This window comes from Typopeltis vanoorti, chromosome 21 (assembly GCF_054136105.1).
Source record: "Typopeltis vanoorti isolate ZY-2024b chromosome 21, IOZ_Tvanoo_1.0, whole genome shotgun sequence".
NCBI classification, from domain to species: Eukaryota; Metazoa; Arthropoda; class Arachnida; order Uropygi; family Thelyphonidae; genus Typopeltis; species Typopeltis vanoorti.
In genome coordinates, this window is record NC_143569.1 from 20,673,388 (window position 1) to 20,693,472 (window position 20,085).

The 20,085-nt window shown below is 36.5% G+C and overlaps 1 protein-coding gene across 5 annotated transcripts in view; it reads left to right on the top strand.

Annotated features, from left to right (window-relative positions):
• LOC150094664 (NPC intracellular cholesterol transporter 1-like) overlaps positions 1-20,085 on the top strand; it is a 672,338-nt gene that overhangs the window by 613,738 nt on the left and 38,515 nt on the right. For all 5 annotated transcript variants that reach the window (XM_090411086.1, XM_090411087.1, XM_090411088.1 and 2 more), the window contains exon 23: positions 7,525-7,638. In XM_090411086.1, the coding sequence (XP_090267212.1) occupies positions 7,525-7,638 (114 nt within the window). The remainder of the gene's footprint in view (positions 1-7,524; positions 7,639-20,085) is intronic.

Consider the following 20,085-nt stretch of genomic DNA (forward strand, 5'->3'; position numbering starts at 1 on the left):
TTTATTTCAGTGGGAGAATTTAGATTGCAGGAAATCAAGTTTGAGGGATAAGAAATCAAAGAGGTTGGAATGATTTTTGGAATTGTGAGAATGGTAGAGACAGCAGCTGAATGATACTTTATGAGACAAGGAATCTTAAACCACAGAAGGTCAAAAAAGGGAGATTCAAGATTAGGCATCCTCTGTCAAGGAATATTAGATTGAACAAAAGCACAGATAGCAGAAATCTAAGGTTCAATAAAAAAATTAGTTTGGATAGCTGCAGGTGATACTGCACATTATTGAAGTTGATATTTATATCTCAAATGATAGTAAACTGGATGTGGGACAAATTTTTCACAAGTTTTTTTAGTTTTTTTTAAATTATTTGGGGGGGGGGGATTTGTTATCATCGATTCTGTATTATTTTGCATTATCATGATAATATTTCAAAAGTGACGAGAAAAAGAGCAAGGGAAAATACTCTAAGCAATTTTTCGGTTTTCATTGGCCACCATCCATACTAGCTTGTTGTAATTTATATGTATACTTATTATTATTATTACCCAAGACCTCATGGAGTGAAAGACTCATCTAGGAGGTCCTTTTATCAAACTTACAGCTCATCATACCATGCTTTAAACACACTCAAATTCTCTGCAGACACACATTCCAGGCAAGGCATTCCAATCATTCACAACTCTGCATGAAAAAAACCTGCTTCTCATTCCCCTACTCACACCCCTCCTTATACAGCTTCCAGGGATAACCTCTGGTTCTCCACTGATCTCCCACTATTTTCTGTAGAACTTCTCCACCATTGATCTTATAACAACCCCTTACCAACTTGCAGGTCTCTATCATATCTTCCCTCTTCCTCCTCTCCACCAGACTCTGCAAATTACATCTTCTCAATCTTTCCTCATACTTGACATTCCAGAAGTTAGAAAACACCTTAGTCAGTCGCCTCTAGACACGCTCTCCAACATCTCTTCATCCTTCTGAAAACTAGTTGACCAAATCTGTGCACAATAGTCCATGTGTGGCCTAATCAAAGCCTTATACAATGGAACAAGAATCTCCCTCCGCATCATTCACAGAAGCCTTTGTGTTGTCTTCACAATTTTGGCTATGTGTCCCCTAAATTTCAGAACCCTATCCATTATCACCCAGGATCTCTTATTTCCTCCACCTCTGACAATATATCCTCACCAAGCATAAATTCTGCATCCCATTTTTGTTTTCCAAATTTTAAAACCTTACATTTTGCAACATTCAACTCGCATCCCCATTCCCGTGCCCAATCACTCAATTTATTCAAGTCTTCTTGTAAGGTCACAACATCTTCTCTACTCTTCATGGTTCGTTCCAACTTTGCATCATCTGAAAACAACTGATTATCCCCATCCAAATCTTCACCAATATCATTAATATACAAGTTAAACAGCAATTGCCCTAAAACAGACCCCTGAGGCACAGCACTAGTAACTTTCCTTTTCCTGGATATCCCCCCATACACAACTTGCTGATACCTATCAGATAGCCAGTCTCCAATCCAATGCACCAATCTAATATCCAACCCCATCCACTCCAATTTGACTGTCAACTTATCATGTGGTAATCTATAAAAAGCCTTTGCAAAATCTAAGTATATTACTGTGTATTCTCCTCCTCTGTCCATGGAAGCAATCACCTTATTGTAATAAGTAAGTAGATTACTAAAACATGACTTCCCTTTAGCAAATCCATGCTGTCTCTCAAAGATAATACCACTGTTGTCAACCCAATTATGGATCCTAGTTCTCACAAGCTCTCCATCAGCTTAACTACAACACCAGACATACAGATAGGCCTATAGTTTGATGCTTGAGTGCTATCACCTCCTTTATGAAGTGGAAGAATCTTGCCCTCCTTCCACTCCTTAGGAACTTGACCCAGTACAAGACTCATATTAAAAAAATATGTCAAGGCCAGCGTCAACTCCCTGGCTTCCTTCAGAATATGTGGTGATATAATAATCCCACAAATCTCACAGCCTTATTTACATCTAGTTTGCTCAACTCCCCATACACTTCTTGCTCACTTACATTCAATCTCTCTCTTCCCTATCGTCAACTGTTCTCAATCATTCACATTTACAAGATTGAAAGACCTTTATGAACTGCTCATTAAGTATCTCCACCACACCTTCTGCAACAGCTGTCTTTGTATCATTTTCTCCAGTCAGTGCCATCTTTCCATAATCATTCTTTCTTTCTACATATGGCTTTCTACATATTCTACATATGGAAAGAACTCCTTAGGATTCTTTTTGGCTTCATTAGCTAACTGCTGTTCATACCTCTCTTTATCTACCCTCACCAACCAAGTCACCTGCCTTGCCTGGTCTTTATAATCCTCGTGGAATTGGTTATTTCCACTTGTCTTATGCTGCCTCCATGATGCCCTTTTTTTTCTGTATTGCATGCTTTATTTCTTTATTCATCCATTTCACTGCTACCTTATTTAACCTTCTCACCCCTGGAATACATTTAGACATTGCATCTACTAGTTAGATTTTGAAAATCTCCCAAGCCGCATTGATCTCTTTTCCAGCTAACTCCTCATTCCATGCTACACCTGCAAGCTGTCTCCTGAGCTCTTCATAATCATCCCCCTTGTAATTCCACATATACCCTTTTCTTACAGAGGTCCTCACACTGCTGGCAACCACCCAGGTAATTGCCTCATGGTCACTCTCACCAATTGGTGGGTGATTTGACACTTCATTTATAATTACATCCTCTGATGAGATGACCAAATCCAAGATCCTCACTCCTCGTGTGCCCTCTGTTACATACTGTCTGAGGTAGTTATCCACCTTCCAGTTGCTATCTCATCATTCCTGTCTATATTGCCATAATTAAAATCGCCCATGATGATCACTCTTTTCTTATTTGCTTAGCTAATTTGATTATATATTTCATAGTCACTACCATTCACATTTCCTGGTCTATAACAACATCCAACGAATTATTTCATTCCATTCACCCCTATCTCACACCATATGGCCTCAAAACCACTGGCACTATTTCCCTCTTGGATCTCTACTTTGTATGGACATAACTATTTCTCTATCATCAATGGCACTCCTTCTCCCTTTTTACCCCTTCTATCCTCACGAAACACATGATATCCTTCCATCTCTATTCCTGCAGGATGTCATCCTCATCGAACCATGCCTCACTTATTCCAACAATTTTTGGGTGAACAGACTCAATTAGTGCAACCATTTCATCTGCCTTGTTTCTTACACTTCTAGCATTTGTTTATAAACACAACAGCTCATTCCTGGATATACAGCTAGTTCCACTGATAACACTCATTCTATGCGATCTCTCCATGCTCGACTAGGGCCATTTCCCTTTCTGCTTATTCATTTTAGAACCCTCTTCAATTCCAACTGTTTTCTCTTGATCCCAGATCATCCCATTCCTTTCCTGTCTATACATGCTCTCACATCCTCTTGGAGCATCCATCTTTCTCACTCTGTGTATCCCCTGTCCACCCTGAGCTTCCCCTTTTCCCTGTTCATCTTGCATACCCATTTTTTCAATACTCATGCCACATACTTCCTCTTTCATGACCACCTCTTCAGTCTCTCCTGTTGTACTCTCCTGCTCTTCCACATCACTTCCCACTTGATCTGATTCATTCTCTATACTCACTTCTCTACCTTCCAGCAACTGTCTATCCAAGTGACTCGCACCATAACCACTCAAATGTAGTCCATCGCTCCCATACAGATCACTTCATCCTTCAAACTTATTCCACACATTAACAAATTGTACTCCCCTTTCCTCACACATATAAGCCAACATACCATTCATAATCCTTGCTCTCTGCTTCATCTCACCATAGTCATACCTAATCAACATGCTTACTATCCTTCCTGTCACACTATTCTCTTTTATCCATCTAAGCTGCCTCGTGATATCCATTCTGACCTGCTCTTTGTCCTCTGTCAAATCATTCATACCTATTAAAACCATCAACTCCTTCACTCGCTCCCTTCTCATATCCAATGCCTCAATCACTCTACTCATTTTACCACCTGGAAAACATACCTTGTGCATCCTCTCATCCAGCACACCTTTAACAATGGAGTCGCCATACAACGCCAATCGCTCTTCTTTCATTAGCTCTTTCGTACCTACTTGATTTGTTTTAATTGTTTTCACCCGAATTTTCTTAATTTGACTCTGCATCCATTTCATCTCTTGCCTCATCCAAACCAATTCAACTTTTGAATCTCGCATCGCATTCTCTCTATCATTCCGTCTTTCTAATTTTCGAACTCTCGACTCCTGCTTCACACTTTCACTCTCATTCATCCTTTTAAGTTTCTGTACTTTCAGTCCATGCATCCATCTTTCGTTTTCATTCATTCTTTCCATTTTTTCCACTTTCGATCCTTTTGTCAAGCTATTTCTGGTTTCTTTCGTTCTCTTATTTGTGTTTCCTTCTGCCACATTCGCCTTACTTTCGTTCTTTTTACCATCCATTGCAGTTTTCAAATCACTAGTTTTCTTTTTCAATGCTTTCTTAACAATTTTTCGCCTTTCTTTCACATCATGCTTCTCTTTTGAACAAGCACTCATTCTTCTCGACATTCTCACTACTAACACTTTCTGTCATCAAATTCATATTAGCACTCATCAAATCCTTGTTTAGTTCACACTTCGTACATACCCTCCTTCCCTAAGTCCACAATGTCCACAAATGCCCTAAATGTCCACAAACCATTTATGTAATCAAAAGAATACATGTAGCACACCTCGCACTTCACAAAACGACTGAAGTCTAAATTAAAGTCATGCACTGACAAAGCCACTGCCATCTTTCTTCTTCCGGTTACTACTCTAAGGGCCAAAAACAACGAATTTTTAATCAAGTTTAAACAAAGTATCCAACACTAGTAATACTAATAGTGCACAACTTTTATAGCAGCTCTTACTCAAACAGTCACTCATATACAATTAATTATTTCAAGAATAACTTATCTGAATCCGGAGCAATTCTTACACACCGCCGCTACTGTTGCCTCAGGAGTGCCCTCTCCCTTATATGAGTAATTTTTTTCTGTGAACATGTTGCTCTCCTGCCTAATTTAATTTTTTAACCGATAATAATAATAACAGGACTCTAGCTTTGATGTAGTAAGAGTTTTTTTTTTTTCACCAGAGGTCAGGCCAATAGTTTTAACTGTTGATCAGTAACTTTAGCATACCATGTCGATTGTAGTGCAACTTGTTTCTTTGTATATATATGTGTATACTCCAGATGATGACCTTAATGTGAAGGCCGAAATGTTGAGTGTTTATTTTGGTTTATAAACTAAAGTATTACTCTAACATGGTAGTTGTTTCCATAATTTTCATGATGTATTCTGATCACCATGTAAACCTGAAGGAAAGGATTTCTTCACTACCTTATGCACTGTGGGCATCTCTTCACTGCCATTCTTCTTCCATTCATGGAACTACCTCTAGCTGATTTCTAAGATTATTATGGCATACAATTTTTAATTCCATATAAATTCTGTTCTCCTTGATATGTCTGTTCAGCCTCCAAGTCATGATTTGTATGGTTACTTTCACTAATTGGGGTAAGACTAATTGTAACTATCATCTCAGTTACAATTAGATCCTCCGATGCAAGAACCAAATCCAAAACTCTTAATTCTCATATCCCTTCTACTGCATGTTGTCTAAGACATTTGTTCAAGAATTCTAGAAATTTTTTTCATTTAGTACTGTATGTTGTTTCTCTACCCAATTTATACTGTAGTTAAACTCTCCCACAATAATCATTCATATTCTCCAAACAGACCTGCCTAAACATTTCCTGCTTATCAACTTCTGTGTTCCCTGGCCTATAGCAATATCCCACTAAATATCTTATCTTGCCCACCTCCACCTCACGCCATACACTTTCAAAAGATATTAGTGCCATTTTCTTCCCAATATCCCACTACAAGAGGACTCAATTCATTACTTAGTATAAGTAACATTCCATCATCCTGTTTGCCCTTCATATCCTGCTGAAATGTTCTACACTCTTCTACTTCTATTCTGTCCCATTATCCTTTGTCAACACTGTATTTCACTTATAGGTTGACAAATACGTATTTCACTTATGCCAATAATCTTTGGACAGACTGAGGGTATCAGTGACACACATTCACTTCCTTTATTCCTGATATTCCTGGCATTTGTATAAAGTGCATTGTTACCATTTTGATACCTATTATTATCCCCTCCAGACTTCATTTCGCTCTGAAGTGGCCATCCATCCTGGCAACTCTAGTTTCCCTACCTTAATACTCTCACTTACCCAGAGAACAATTTCTCCAGATGTTTGTGCCCATCCATGTTTAAATGCAGTCTATCTTTTGTGTACAGCTCCCTTCTCTACTCAAATACACATCAAGCATCCACATGTTCTAGGCTTCTTATTATTGTTGCTGCCCTCCTTAGTTCTGTTTTATCATATTTGCCAATGCATTCACTATCTTCCCTCTTGCTCTTTTTTTGCTACACAGTTCTTAACATCAACCTCAAATATCTCACCATCCAATTCACATTTCTCTCAGATGATTTGTACCAACCATCACACATGTCATTCACATTCTCACACTGCTTTATTGCCATAGACCCTCTCTGTTGTTCCATCAGGCAAGCAGTCCTCCAACATTCTATTCTGCACATCATGAATCATTGAATCTCCATTACTTCACTCCCTTCAGAGATCCATTCATTCCTTGCTCCCTCGCATCACTGACTTTCCCTCATTTTCTCTTTCTCTTCTTTGCCCATTCTCTTTCTCCCTCCTTCTCTCATTCTTATAACTTTCTTTCATGCACTTCTTCATCACACATCAGTCTGCCTTTCAAGGCTTCCAGTCTCTTCTTTCACAAGCACACAGTTAGCATTCTCTGATGGAAAATATTAACTGTGAAGAAAACTAAGAAAAGGTGGGTGATTAATCCTTAAAGAAAATTCCAGACCTTCCACTTCCTCTCTTAGTTCCTCTATCTCCCTCTCCAAACATCCTACCCTCACTTGAGATTCACTGGCACACTTGCCTCTATCCTTCACATCTTCCATATCTCCAGTCACACTATCTAAGCCACCTTATTCTCACCTTCCTTCCCCTCAGTTATGCTAATTGTAACTCTCTCTCCCAACAATCATTCCTTTCCATCGTACCACTGTGAACACCACTGAAACTTGAGATATTGATATCAAGATTAATTTACCAGAGTATTGACATTTGGGATTATGTGGTATGATGAGACACGGATGTAACAACCATAATGCATATTTTGCTTTGTGATGTCTATTTTCAGTTTTTAATAATATCATTCACCTATGTTTTAATCCAAACAAATAATTAACAAACATAAAATATTAAACATAATTATCTATTCAGATAATTTTACAGAATTGTAATTTTTTTTTAAATTTTAACATTGCATTCATAAATTATTTCCCTTCTCTGTAGGGTATTGGTATATCTGTTGAATTTTGTTCCCACATGATAAAATGTTTTGGTGTCAGTAGACATCCAGATAAAGTGAAGAGAACAGTGGAAGCTCTTTGTGTTATCGGCAGTTCTGTAAGTATTAATTTTGGTTATTTAATGTAGATTTAATATTATTATTAAATACTATGTATGTAATATTTGCATAATGAAGGCATTGCCATTAGCATCCTTTTCCAGAAATTAAGTTTTATTTATGATTTAAAAGAACTATCATGAGAATCAAACATGCAGTTTATAGGATTACAATTCTCTAAATGAGTTATATTCTTAATATCTCACCTATTTAAATATTATTCATTATAGAAAAAAGTTATAATTCCAAATATTTTTACGGCACCCACATATTCACTACCTTACCAACCCTGTAATGATGCACATAAAATTCATTTGCTTCCTTTGCATTTAGCTATTTGATTAATGCTCTTCAGTTATCTATCTCTTTTTGTAAAAAATCTGTTACATTTGCTCACCACTCCTTTATATAGCTTCTAGGATATTTTGTTCCTTTCTGTTCCCTTTTCTTTCACTTTTATGGATACTCCTTTTGTATTTATGTGATTAATTTGCTTTTCACATCATATTTCTCTTGCATATCACTGCTTTCCCTATGTATTCAAACATAATTATCTATTTGGATAATTTTACAGAATTGTAATTTTTAACATTGCAAATGTTCTGTATTTGCAGTGTTTTCCTATGTATTATAATATGCACTGAGATGGACTGCATTTGAATGAGTAAGAATGTAATCATCTGGAGAGAATGTTGTTCTTGGGGCAAGTGAGAGTATTAGCAGGGAAAATAGAGTTGTCAAGGTGAAGCAGGGGTGGCCTCTTGTGAGAAAAAACACTTGGAAGATGGTGAAACATATGGTATTATGCAGAGTCAAATGGAGTCTGTAGTCTGAATAATAATAGGTACAGAAATACTGCTCAGTGCATTGATGCTTCTTTATACAAATGCCAAGAGTATTGGGAATAAAGTAGATGAGTTAGTGGCATTGATAGCCTCAGCCAGTCCAAAGCTTATTGGGATTGGTGAAACATGTTTGTCGGAAGATGATCTACTGACAGCAATAAGAGTAGCAGAGTATAGCATACTTCAGCAGGGGAGGAAGGGCAAATGTAGTAGAATATTGCTTATGATAAGTGATGAGCTGTGTCTTCTCAGAGCATAGGATTTTTAGGGAAATGGCACTAATGGTTTTGAGAGTATATGCTGTGAGGTGGAGATGTAAAGGACAGGATATTTAATGGACATTGACCTAGGCCAGGGAATACAGAGTTTGAAGGGCAAGAAATGTTTAAGTGGTTCAGTTTGGCAAGTGCAAAACAGGTGATCGTTATGAGAGATTTTAACTACAACAGTATAAATTAACTGCAACAGAGTATAAATTGGGAAGAGGAAACAGCATGTAGTAGTAAGGAAATGGAATTTCTGGAATTCTTGGGAGACAAATGCCTCAAGTTGATTTAGAAGGAACACAAGGCTTAAGAGTTTTGAATTTGATCCTAGCATCAGAGGCCATGATTCTAACTGAAATCATCCGTGCTCCCAGTTGGAGAGACTATGTAGTCTTGACTTAGAGGATGAATAGCCATGCAGAAGTATTGAGAAGAAAGGAATTTATGTGGAATAGTAAGGCAGGTGTTTACAATTATCTTAGAAAACAACTTGAAGCAGTTCTGTGTGTGGAAGAATAGGAAGAGAGAGATATCATCATTGCATGAGAACCAGTGAAGAAATATTTATTGGCAGCAATGGCAAGTATAGATCTAGTGAAAAATGATGTGATTTGGTGTAAAATGAATCACTAACAATATCATATGGCAACTGCAGATGAAACGAGGTTATGAAAAAGTATAAGGAGAGGAGTTAGTAGCAGTTGCATGAGGAATATAAGACTCAGCCAGGAAAGTGACTAACATGATAAGGAAGCCAAAAGTTGAATAGAGCATAGGTTAGTCCTGAAATCCAAAGAAAGTCTAAAGGAATGGAATCCTTTTGCTGTGTGGCTGGTGAGAGGAGAAATGAATGTGGAAGAAAGACATTGTTAGATGAAAGTGGGAGTAGAGTAATTGATGCATAAAACATTGTAGAGTGTTTAATGATCACTTTATTGGGGTATTTTATCCTGGGGAAAAAAGACTTTATTGCTAGAGGGATGGAGGTGTGTTATAGATACTAAGTACTTTGGATGTCAGTAAGGCAATGGGACTGGATGGGATTTTGCCATGTGTTTTGAGAGAACTTGCTAATGAATGACAGCTCCATTTGAGAGTCTAGCTGTGGGAAAGGTGCTTCCAAAGAATGGAAGGAGGGTAAGATAGTGTCATTACATAAGCATCAAACTATAGACCAGTTTGCATTTCTTCAGTACTTGTTAATAGTTTGGATAAATTAGTGAGAGCTCATATACAGCATTGGGCAGATGAGGGTAACATTATTTGTGAGAGTCAGCATTGATTTGTTAAGGGTTGCTCTTGTTTTAGTAATGAAATTGCCTTTTATAATAAAGTAACAGGAGCAGTTGATAAGGGAATGGCATATACTGCCAATTTTTTTTGGATTTTGCAATGGCATTTGATAGGATGCCATGTGATAAGCTGACATTTTAATTACAGCATATGGATTTAGATATAAGGTTAGTGAACGGGAATGGGAATTGGCTATCTGATAGATATCAGACAGTTCTGTATGATGAAGGATATCAGGTAAGCATAAGGTTACAAGTGGATCAATCAGGGTTCAGTATTAGGTCCCATATTCTTGATCTTTATTTGAATGATATTGTCATTGGATTGCAGGGAGATATTCAACTGTTTGCAGATGATGTGAAGTTGGAAAGAGTTACTCTAGCTTTACATTTGATGTTGTAGCTCTTCAGTAGGATTTGAGTAAGCTGGACAGATTGGCAAATGAATGCCATTTTAATGCATTTAAACTTAAGGTCTTCAAGTTTGGTATCCATTGATGGGAGACTACATACTCTGTTGGAGGAAGTGTATAAGAAGTTGAGAAGACAAGAGACCTAGGAGTGAAGTGATGATTGATAGATACTTGAAGTTTAGGGGGACATACTTCAAAGATAGTTAAGGTAACCTAGAGAAATTCTGCAATACTGAGAAGGATACTGACCAGCAGAGGTATAAGAGTGGTGATTCCATTGTATAAAACCCTGATTAGACCACATTTTTGATTATTGTGGTCTAAGATATGGTCTCAGATATGGTCACTAGGATTTGAAGGGGAGAGGATGCAAAGGTTGAAACTTATCGGAACTGTACAATGTTAGCTGTGAGGATAGACCAAGGGCATATGGACTGCAGAGTTTGGTAGGTAGAAGAAGGAGAGGTGATTTGATTGAGATATTTAAACTGTTGACATTGGGAGTTCTTTTATTTGGTGGAACAAGAGGAAAGACAAGGAATCATCCCTGAAGATTACAAATGGAGGGGTGTGTAAGAAGGTGAGTGGCTTTTTTGTGAGGTGTGGTCAGACTGTGAAATGTGATGCCTAATAAAGTAGTGAGAACATGAACAGTGAATCTGTTTAAAGAATGGTATGATAGACTTTGTGTTGTTTAAGTTGTATCTCTCAAAATGAGTTTTGTGATTCCATGGAGGTCCTGAATTGTAATTATAATAATAATAAAAAAAATAATAAAAATATAGAAGAAACAAGAAGAGGAAGCTTGGTGAGAGGAAGCTACATGAAGATGTAGCTTCCTCTCACCAAGGAAGCTACATCTTCATGTAGCTTCCTTGGTGAGAGGGTGCAGCACCATGCCCTTCCAGTTCTCTCTGTTGGTGGCTTTCCTGTTTTGTTTCTGCATAGTCATGTGAGCCTGTCCATGATCTTATATCTTCAAGCCATGTCCTTCGCTTTTTGCCTCTTGATCCTTTTCCCATGATTTTTCCTTCTAAAACTGTTAGTATCTTCTGTCCTGCTGAACCTCTCAGTACATGTTCTGCCAATCTCATCTTTCTCTGGATCATTTCCTGTAATAAAGATCTCTGTGTTCTCATTCTCTGTAAGAACATTAGTGTGGCCAATTTTAACATTCTATGTGAAAATTGGCCACACTAATGTGCTTATCATTCTTTTCTTTGTCTCGATACTCGCAGAACTTCTGAACAGATCTTTATTTTTCCAGAATGCATCTTTAGCTATGGCTTTTCTTATTTTTATTTCTTTATCTTGCTTTTCATCTGCAGTAAAGTAGGTGCCTAAATATTTGTATTCTGTTGTATGTTCAGTTTTCATATTGTTTATGAATATTTCTGGCAGATCTACTTTCTTTGGAGATTATCATAAATTTGGTCTTTTTTTGCATTTATATCTAATCCAAATTCTTTACCTTCTTCAATTAGTAGCTGCAGTAATTTGATTACTTTGTTTCCGTTTTCTGCTATTAGAATAGTATCATCAGCATATCTAAGACTGTTGTATTTTATACTATTGATACTAATTCCTATTTTTTGTTTTTCAATCTTTTTCATCGCTGTCTCACTATAGATTTAGTGAAAGGATTAAATAGATTTGGTGAAAGGATACGACCTTGTCTAACTCCTCTTTTTTTTTATTTTCATACAGAAGTCTCATTGTTAAACAGCTGCATTTTCTGTTTGGTGTAAATCATTTTTATAATCTTAAGTATATGATCTTCTATGTCTAATTTATCTAATATATTGAACAATTTATTATGTTTTACCCTGTCAAAAGCCTACCGAAAGTCTGGGAAGCAAATGTAAATGTTCCTATTTCTTTCAAGTGATCTTTCTATTAGTATTTTTAGTTCCAGGATAGCATTAATGGTTCCCATTCCTCTTCTGAAGCCTTTCTGTTGTTCACTCAATTCACTTATGGCTCTTTCAATTTGTTTGTTAACAATGGTTAAAATTATTTTAGATGCATGGGATATTAGGTTCACAATTCTGTAATCCTCGCAATTTTGTGCATTATGTTTCTTTGGAATTGGTATGCAGATAAATGTTGTAAAAACTTCAGATAATTGTATTGTTTTATAGATGTCCTGAATGGATTCCACTAAATAGTTGTTATTATTGCCAGTCAAAGCTTTCAACAGCTCAGCCGAAATATTATCACATCCAGGGGATTTATTATTAGGAAGATTCTTGATTGCATGTTCTACCTCCTTTATTTTGGGTAGAGTGGTATCTGTTGTTACGTTTAACTTAAGGTGTCGTGAATCATCTAACATGTTACCATTATCATCATCATAGAGATCTGATAAGTACTCCATCCATCCTCCATTTATCTTTTCCCTATCAATGAGTATGTTTCCATTTTTGTCCTTGATGTTATTAGACTGTGTACGTTTTGCTTTTCCATTAAGTTCTTACACTTTCAGGAATGCTTCTCTGGTTTTGTTCCTGTTTTGTAATTCTTCTATCTCAGTGCACTGCCTATTTATCCAGTTTTCTTTCAATCTTTTTACATAACTGTTTGATTATTTTATCCAAAGTTTTATATTTATTTTTGTTTTTATACTTTTCATTGTTGTTATTATACTATAAATTAAAGATACCAAGAAATACTTGGTATAACCAAGTGAAAAATCTTCCAACAACTATCTCTAATTCAGAGTATTTTAATAATAAGGTGTCACACCTTTTTGCAACTCGTATAGGAAAAACATTTCTGCATTACTTCAACCTTGGTATCACATCTGGGTCTGGCACCCATTGATGAGACCTCAATAAAGGTCTCCCTGGGTAGTGACCCTTCCCATAATGTATTGCATTATACATACCTGTAAGGATATTTGCTTTACATTATGGGATACTAAGGCAAGTGATGTGAAGTCATAAGCTTCTGTATATGAGTTTCCCCAGTCCTGAAAATAGTTCAGGCTCAAACTTGTTTGCTTACACTTGGATATAGGATTAAACCAAGTATATAATTTCTTGGTATCTTTAATTTATAGTATAACCATGTGAAAAAACTTTAAAGGAACATCAATATAATTAGATACTTCCCAAGAAATCATGACATGATCACTTTCACCAACTGGTGATAAAATATTCATATTCTTCATAGAGACTCTCTTCTGATGCTATGAACAAATCTAACACTCTTTGACCTTGAATTCTTTCTTTCACGTGCTGCTTGAGAAAGTTGTCTCGCAACAATTCAATAAATTTTTCTTCTTTCTTATCACGAGATTTCTTATCTACCCAATTCATGTTTGGAAAATTAAACTCATCCTTAATGATCACTCATTTGGTACCCATAAAGCTAAATTGCTGATGTATTTCTTTGTCCCCCTGCAACTGAGCCACCAGATCTGTAGCAACATCCCGCCATATATTTCATTTTGTTAGCCTCCATTTCACATCAGATAGACTCAAACTCACTGCTACATGACACATTGTTACCATCATTTTTTCACTCGTTTTTTTGCTAATTGAACTTAAGTCATCTGATATCATTAGTAGTACTTCTCCTCATCTCCTGTCTCTTCTGTCATTCCTAAAAATAGTATACCCATTACACTTGATCCCAATTACAATATCTGATTCTGATAGCCAGGTTTCACTAATGCCAAAAATCTTAGGCCACATCATATTCAATAAAGTAACGAACTCAACTGCTTTGTTTCTGATGCTCCTGGCATTTGTGTATATACATAATAAATTACCACCTAGCCTATTCTTATAATTAGATATGCAATCTGTTTGGCCTTGTCATAGAATTTCTATTTTTCCTCTCCCAGACATACTCAAAAGGTCCGAACCCAAAGTGTATATTTCTACTCCTCAGATTCATAACCATGTTCGAAGCCATTCATATCTTTATTGCATTTGCATACCATAGCTGAACTTTCACACACACTTTTCCCATTTCTCCCTTGATGATTTAGTTTCCCTGACTCTCTGCCTTGGTCTCATACCAAGATGTAATTTTTTCAGGCTCCTGATGCCAAATTAATTCAAATGCAGGCCATCCCTCTTATACAAGTCTTTTCTGCAATCGAACATTCCACACATCCAAAAAACTTGCATCCGTTTCTTCTACACAGCCTATGCGTGAAATCATTTGTTATCATTGCCTTCCTTCTTAGTACTAAGCCCCAATGGGCTTAGTACTAAGTGGGGGGATTATTGATGCTATTTCAGATGAACATTTGCCATGGAAATATTTATAGAATATACATATTGCAGAAACCAGATGTCTGTGTGAAAGTGGGAGTAGTAAGTTGTAAGAGATGTGTCATTAATCAATCTAATTGCTCTCCTCTGTATTGAATCAAGCATTTTGAGGGAGTGCTTAGGGGCCCCATTACAAATGTGAGAGCAGTATTCAATTGCTGGATGGATTTGTGATTTGTATGATTAATGGCTGTTCAGAGGTATAGTAACATCTTGAGTGAAAGAGAAATCCTAGATTTTTAGAGAAACTGAGTATGCAATGGTTATGATGTGTTTATACCAGGAGAGGATTGATGTCAGAGTGATTCCAAGAAGAGAAATCTCATCCTGTGTGGAAATTTGAGCATTGTCTAAAATAATACTGGGAGAAAGTATTTCTTTTTTGTGAGAAATAAGACAGAACTGGGTTTTACTAGCATTGAAATTGACGAGGTTATCTGAACCCCATTGGAGGATGACTTGGAGATCAGAATTGAGAGAAGTGGTGGTTGATGTTCTGTAGGTTGAGGTGAGTTGTGTAGAGTAAGGTTTATCAAATAAAAGGGAAGAGTGCAATGTGATGTCATCTGTAAAACTGTGTATTGAGTTGTAGGTTAACTGAAGTAGGTCATTGACATATAGGAGGAACAGGGTTGGTGAAAGAACAGAACCATGTGGAACCTCGACATTAATTGAATGGTGAGAGGATAAGGAACCATCCACCATCACACATAGTGTGTGTGTCCAGATCTATTGTTATTCTTCATTGTAATGACCAAGTAAACCTTTGTGTCAGACCCAGTCAAAAACTTTGGAGACATGAAGTGCAACCACTTGAGATTCACCAAACTTCTCCATGGCATTCCATAGATGGGTGATATATGTGAGTAGATCTCCTGTTGGTCGGCAGTGATGGAATCCATATTGGTGGTCATTTATTAGCTGACCACCTTCAGGGTAGTGTAGGAGTTGGGAATTGAGGGTTTTGTCCATTACTTTAGACAGGACTGAGGTGAATGAGATATGGTGGTAGTTAGATGGCAGTGATTTGTCACCATTTTGGGAATGGGTTGAATATAGGCCAGTTTCCAGGCAGTGGGATGGTTAACAGTGGAGTAAGAGAAGCATCTTTCTTATCGGGATGGAGTCTTTGAAGAGTGCACAAACCTTCAGGAAAATTGGAGGAATGCCATCAGGAGACTTTTTTGTGTCTAATTTCGACAGTATTTTTCTGATCTCTTTCTTGCAAAAGGAAAACTTGGTTGGTAGAAATTTAATACAGTATATTGTTTATTCTACCACCCAAAATTTTTGTAAAATGCTTATGAAAGGAGATGGATTATAGGTCTATAATTTCTTATGTCAGTTTTATCACCTTTCTTATATAGAAGAATGATTTTTCAAGTATTCTAAGGGTTCTTCCTATTCTTAAACTCAGTACATTTCTGCTAGTTTCATATGCAAGAGCTCCCCTCCATTTTTTAAACTTTATATTAGTATTCCATCAAATCCAGTTGCTTTTCCATTTTTCATTTTTATAAGTGTCGGTATCCTTTTCTCTATTGTTATTCTTTCTTACTTTCCCATTATCTGTATATAATTCTTGATAAAATTTAGATATAATCTCCTATATGTTTGTTCTTTTTGTAATCAATAATCCATTTCATCTTTTACCTGTCTTATAGAGATTACCTGCATCATCAAGAAGTTTTCTTTATACTGTTGTTATTTTCTATATCGTTTCTTATCATTATTGTATTGAAATGACTTATATCCAGACTTATCTTTTTCCTTATTGTTTTGCAAAGTTCAGTATATAATTCTTTGTTTCTTACACCATGTGCATCCTGTTTTACGGTTCTTCTTTTTTCTATTAGGTCTTTAGTTTTCTTCTTTTGATTTGTCTATTTTTGCTCTTTTTAAATTTCCAGATAAATTTTCAGCATTCCTTATTATACTTTATGTTAGAATACTGTTCCAATTTTCAATATTCTAAAGTTGGGTTCATTTTTTTAATATCTTTTTTGAAATTTACTTGAAATTCTTTTGATATGGGAATAGATAATTCTAGTTTAGGATTTTAAGAACTGTGGAGTGATGGAGTCATTTCAGTCATTTTCACATTTTTGTGCTTTGACTTTTTTTGGAAATGCTAACATAATGTTAGCAGTTCCAAAATCTTTATACTGTAGAATACTTTTACAAAATTTTTTATAGAATGTATAGAATCTTTATAAAACAAAATATTTATAGAATTTCTCCAGTTGTGTACATTTGACTGATCATTTTAAATAGTTCCCTTTTTGCTTCTTCTCTTTGTGCTTGTAAAATTTCTCCTGGGAGATTGAGAGATTGTTTCAATGCTTTAAGAGTCTTATCAAATTCAGAGTTTAAGAGAGGTTGTCTTTTTCACTTTCCTCTACCTGTGTTTCTAATTTTTTGCATATCTTTGTATGCCCTTTAAGTGTTACCTCTGCTCATGTTTATATGTATTGCCTTGCATACACTGTTTGGAAAGAAGTCAACAGATACCATATTATGAGGAACAAACAGCCAATGTTCCCACCTTAATAAGATGTAGGATCTCCTTTCACTGCAGTGACTGCAGCAATCCTACGAGGCATACTTTCCACATGCGTACAATAGCAATTAATGGCAATTTTGGACTGTTCTTCCTTTAGGCATGTTATAAGGTCCTGGACTGTTGTGGAGTGGACGTCGCCTCACCTCGCCGAACACTCCAGTTCATCCCATGGATGTTCAATAGGGTTGAGATTAGGACTCCATGGATGCTACTCAAGTGTGGTGATGTTCATGTCCACGCAGCTTGTCTTGCACCATGTCATGTCCACACACCATTGTCTTGCTGAAAGAGACAATGGTCAATTAGGTAGAAATGCCATAAAGTAAGAAGCCCATAAGCATTGTCCATTATGTTCAGATACCTCTCGGATTTCAGTGTTCATGGCACTGTAAACAGAGGTCTGAGGCTAAACCAGGAAAAGCAGGACCATACCATCACACCACCACCTCCAAATTTCATAGTTGTGGTTATGCACTCTGGTAAGAGACTTTCACCAAGCATCTGCCAAACCCACACCCATCCATCTGCTTTGCAGAGAGTGTGGCATGATTTGTCACTCCATAACACAGCTTTCCCAGTTTCCACATCAATTTTACACACTCTTTGCACCACTGAAGACAATGCTGCACATTAGTTTGTGTAATGTGGAGTTTACATATTGCAGTCCTACCATGTAAACCCATGTTGTGAGCATTGCTTCTGAATGTTTTTGTGCAGATTCGTGTTTCATTCGATGCCCAGAACTTCATATTCATTGTATTCAATGTGTCAGCCAACGAATGGTGGTATATATTTGAGCACCCTTCAGTCACATTTTGGTGAGTGTGGTTGGTCATGTACTGCAGGTAGCACTTGCAGTTGACTCCCTGCTCTTCAATTTCAGTATGGCATCAGTGATTGTTGAATTGGGATGGCCAAATTTGTCAACAATTTGCTGAACAGATAGGCCTGCAACATGGCATTTCATCACAACACTTCTTTCAAACTCCTTTAGGTCCCTTCTTGCAGCCATTTCACCAGACACAGTTGTACTTACTTGGGAGTATCATATTCCTCCATTTATACAGGCTAAAAACACAACTCGTTACATGGCATGATGCACCTTGTCCGTGGGGAAGTCTATCGACTTCTTTTGAAGCAGTGTATTTGTTTAGTCCTTTCTTCTTTAACTTTCTTGACTTTTCTATTCACTGTGTTTTTATATTTTCAATACCTCTCTTCATTTTTTGCTTTTTTTTTTGTGCTTTCTTTTTTTTTTTTTTTATGTGTGTGTGTGTGTGTGTGTGTGTGTGTGCACACATGTCATTAGTTCTAATAATATATTTCTAGTGATCCATGGCTTATGTTGTATTTTTCTTCTTTTCGAAAATGACTTTTGGGTTTAATTTTTTTTTTCTTTCTGGGGATTTATTAATTCACATGTTTCTTCTCTTTACAGGCATTTTGGTATTGATGTATGAATTTTTCAATGACAATTGACTTGTCATTATGACTGGGATGGATCAGTGTTAACATCTGCTCCATTATTTTATTTTTATTTTACATTCTATTACATTATTTCACCTGGTTAAAAAAAAAAAGCATTAAGAAATAATAAAAAATATATTTTCCCTTTTTTCTTTTATTCAAAGCAATCTGTTTGTACAAAGATCTGAATTCCTCACGAAAAATGTGAAAAAACTCAGAAAGTTCAGGAACCTTTATAAGGACTTTTCAACTTGAGGTAAATTAGCCAGTCTTATATGGAGGTGGCAGGATTCCCCCCCCGCTCCATAGAAATTCAGGTTTTCATCCTGTTAAACAGATAAACTGACCTGAGAATACATGAAATTGATTGAACTGCAGTATTCTTCATGCAAAATTAATTATCAGAGCATTAATTAAGTTTATATAAAATTAGTTAACTTGGTTGTGACAGGACACTGAGCTTAAGATATTAATGGAAAGTTTGAGATCTGAAGCAAACAGTTGCATCTTTCTTAATTGCCTCCCGTACCATCTCCTCCTGAATCCCAAACAGCAGAACAAACCTGACAACATTATAACAATATAACTTATAAGGAAAGGTGCCCAGAAAGTTTAATAACAGCTACAGCTATAGAATATACTCTCTCTCTCTCACAGCAATACTACAAAATGTAAACCTCACCAAACCATACTAAATTTTCTGTGCATGATCAAGAAATAGTATATCTCAGAGATATAACAGGCAAAGACAGAGTACTCACTTACCTCGTGTCATGAAAGAGTAGCGGTGTGTATAGAGGGCTCCCGTTTGAATTAAGTTTTTTTCAAATAATTAATAGTATATAAGTGTGTTGGTGAGTTAGAGTTGCTATAAAGGTTGTGCGCTTGTAGTGTTATTAGTGTGTGGGATGCTTTGTTTATATTTATTTACAAATTCGTTCATATTAGAGCTTAGCATAGTAACCAGCAAACAAAAGATGGCGGCAGCTTTGTCCATGCAGGAATTTAACTTCGACTTCAGTCGTTTCGTGAAATGTGAATTGTGCTATATGTACTCGTTTGATTACATAGATAAATTATGGATATTTAAGGTGGATGGAAGGAGGGTGTGTGCGAAGTGTGAGCTAAATGAGGACTTGATGAGTGCTAATATGTTGAGGATTGAAAGTGCTAGTAGCAAGAATGTTATGAGGAGAATGGGTGCTCATCTGATAGAGAAGGAGTATAAAAGAGCAGTGAAAAAAACGTTAAAAAGTTTTGAAAAAGAGAACGAGCGATCTGAGAGATGTAATTAATGGAAAGAAAGGTGAAAAT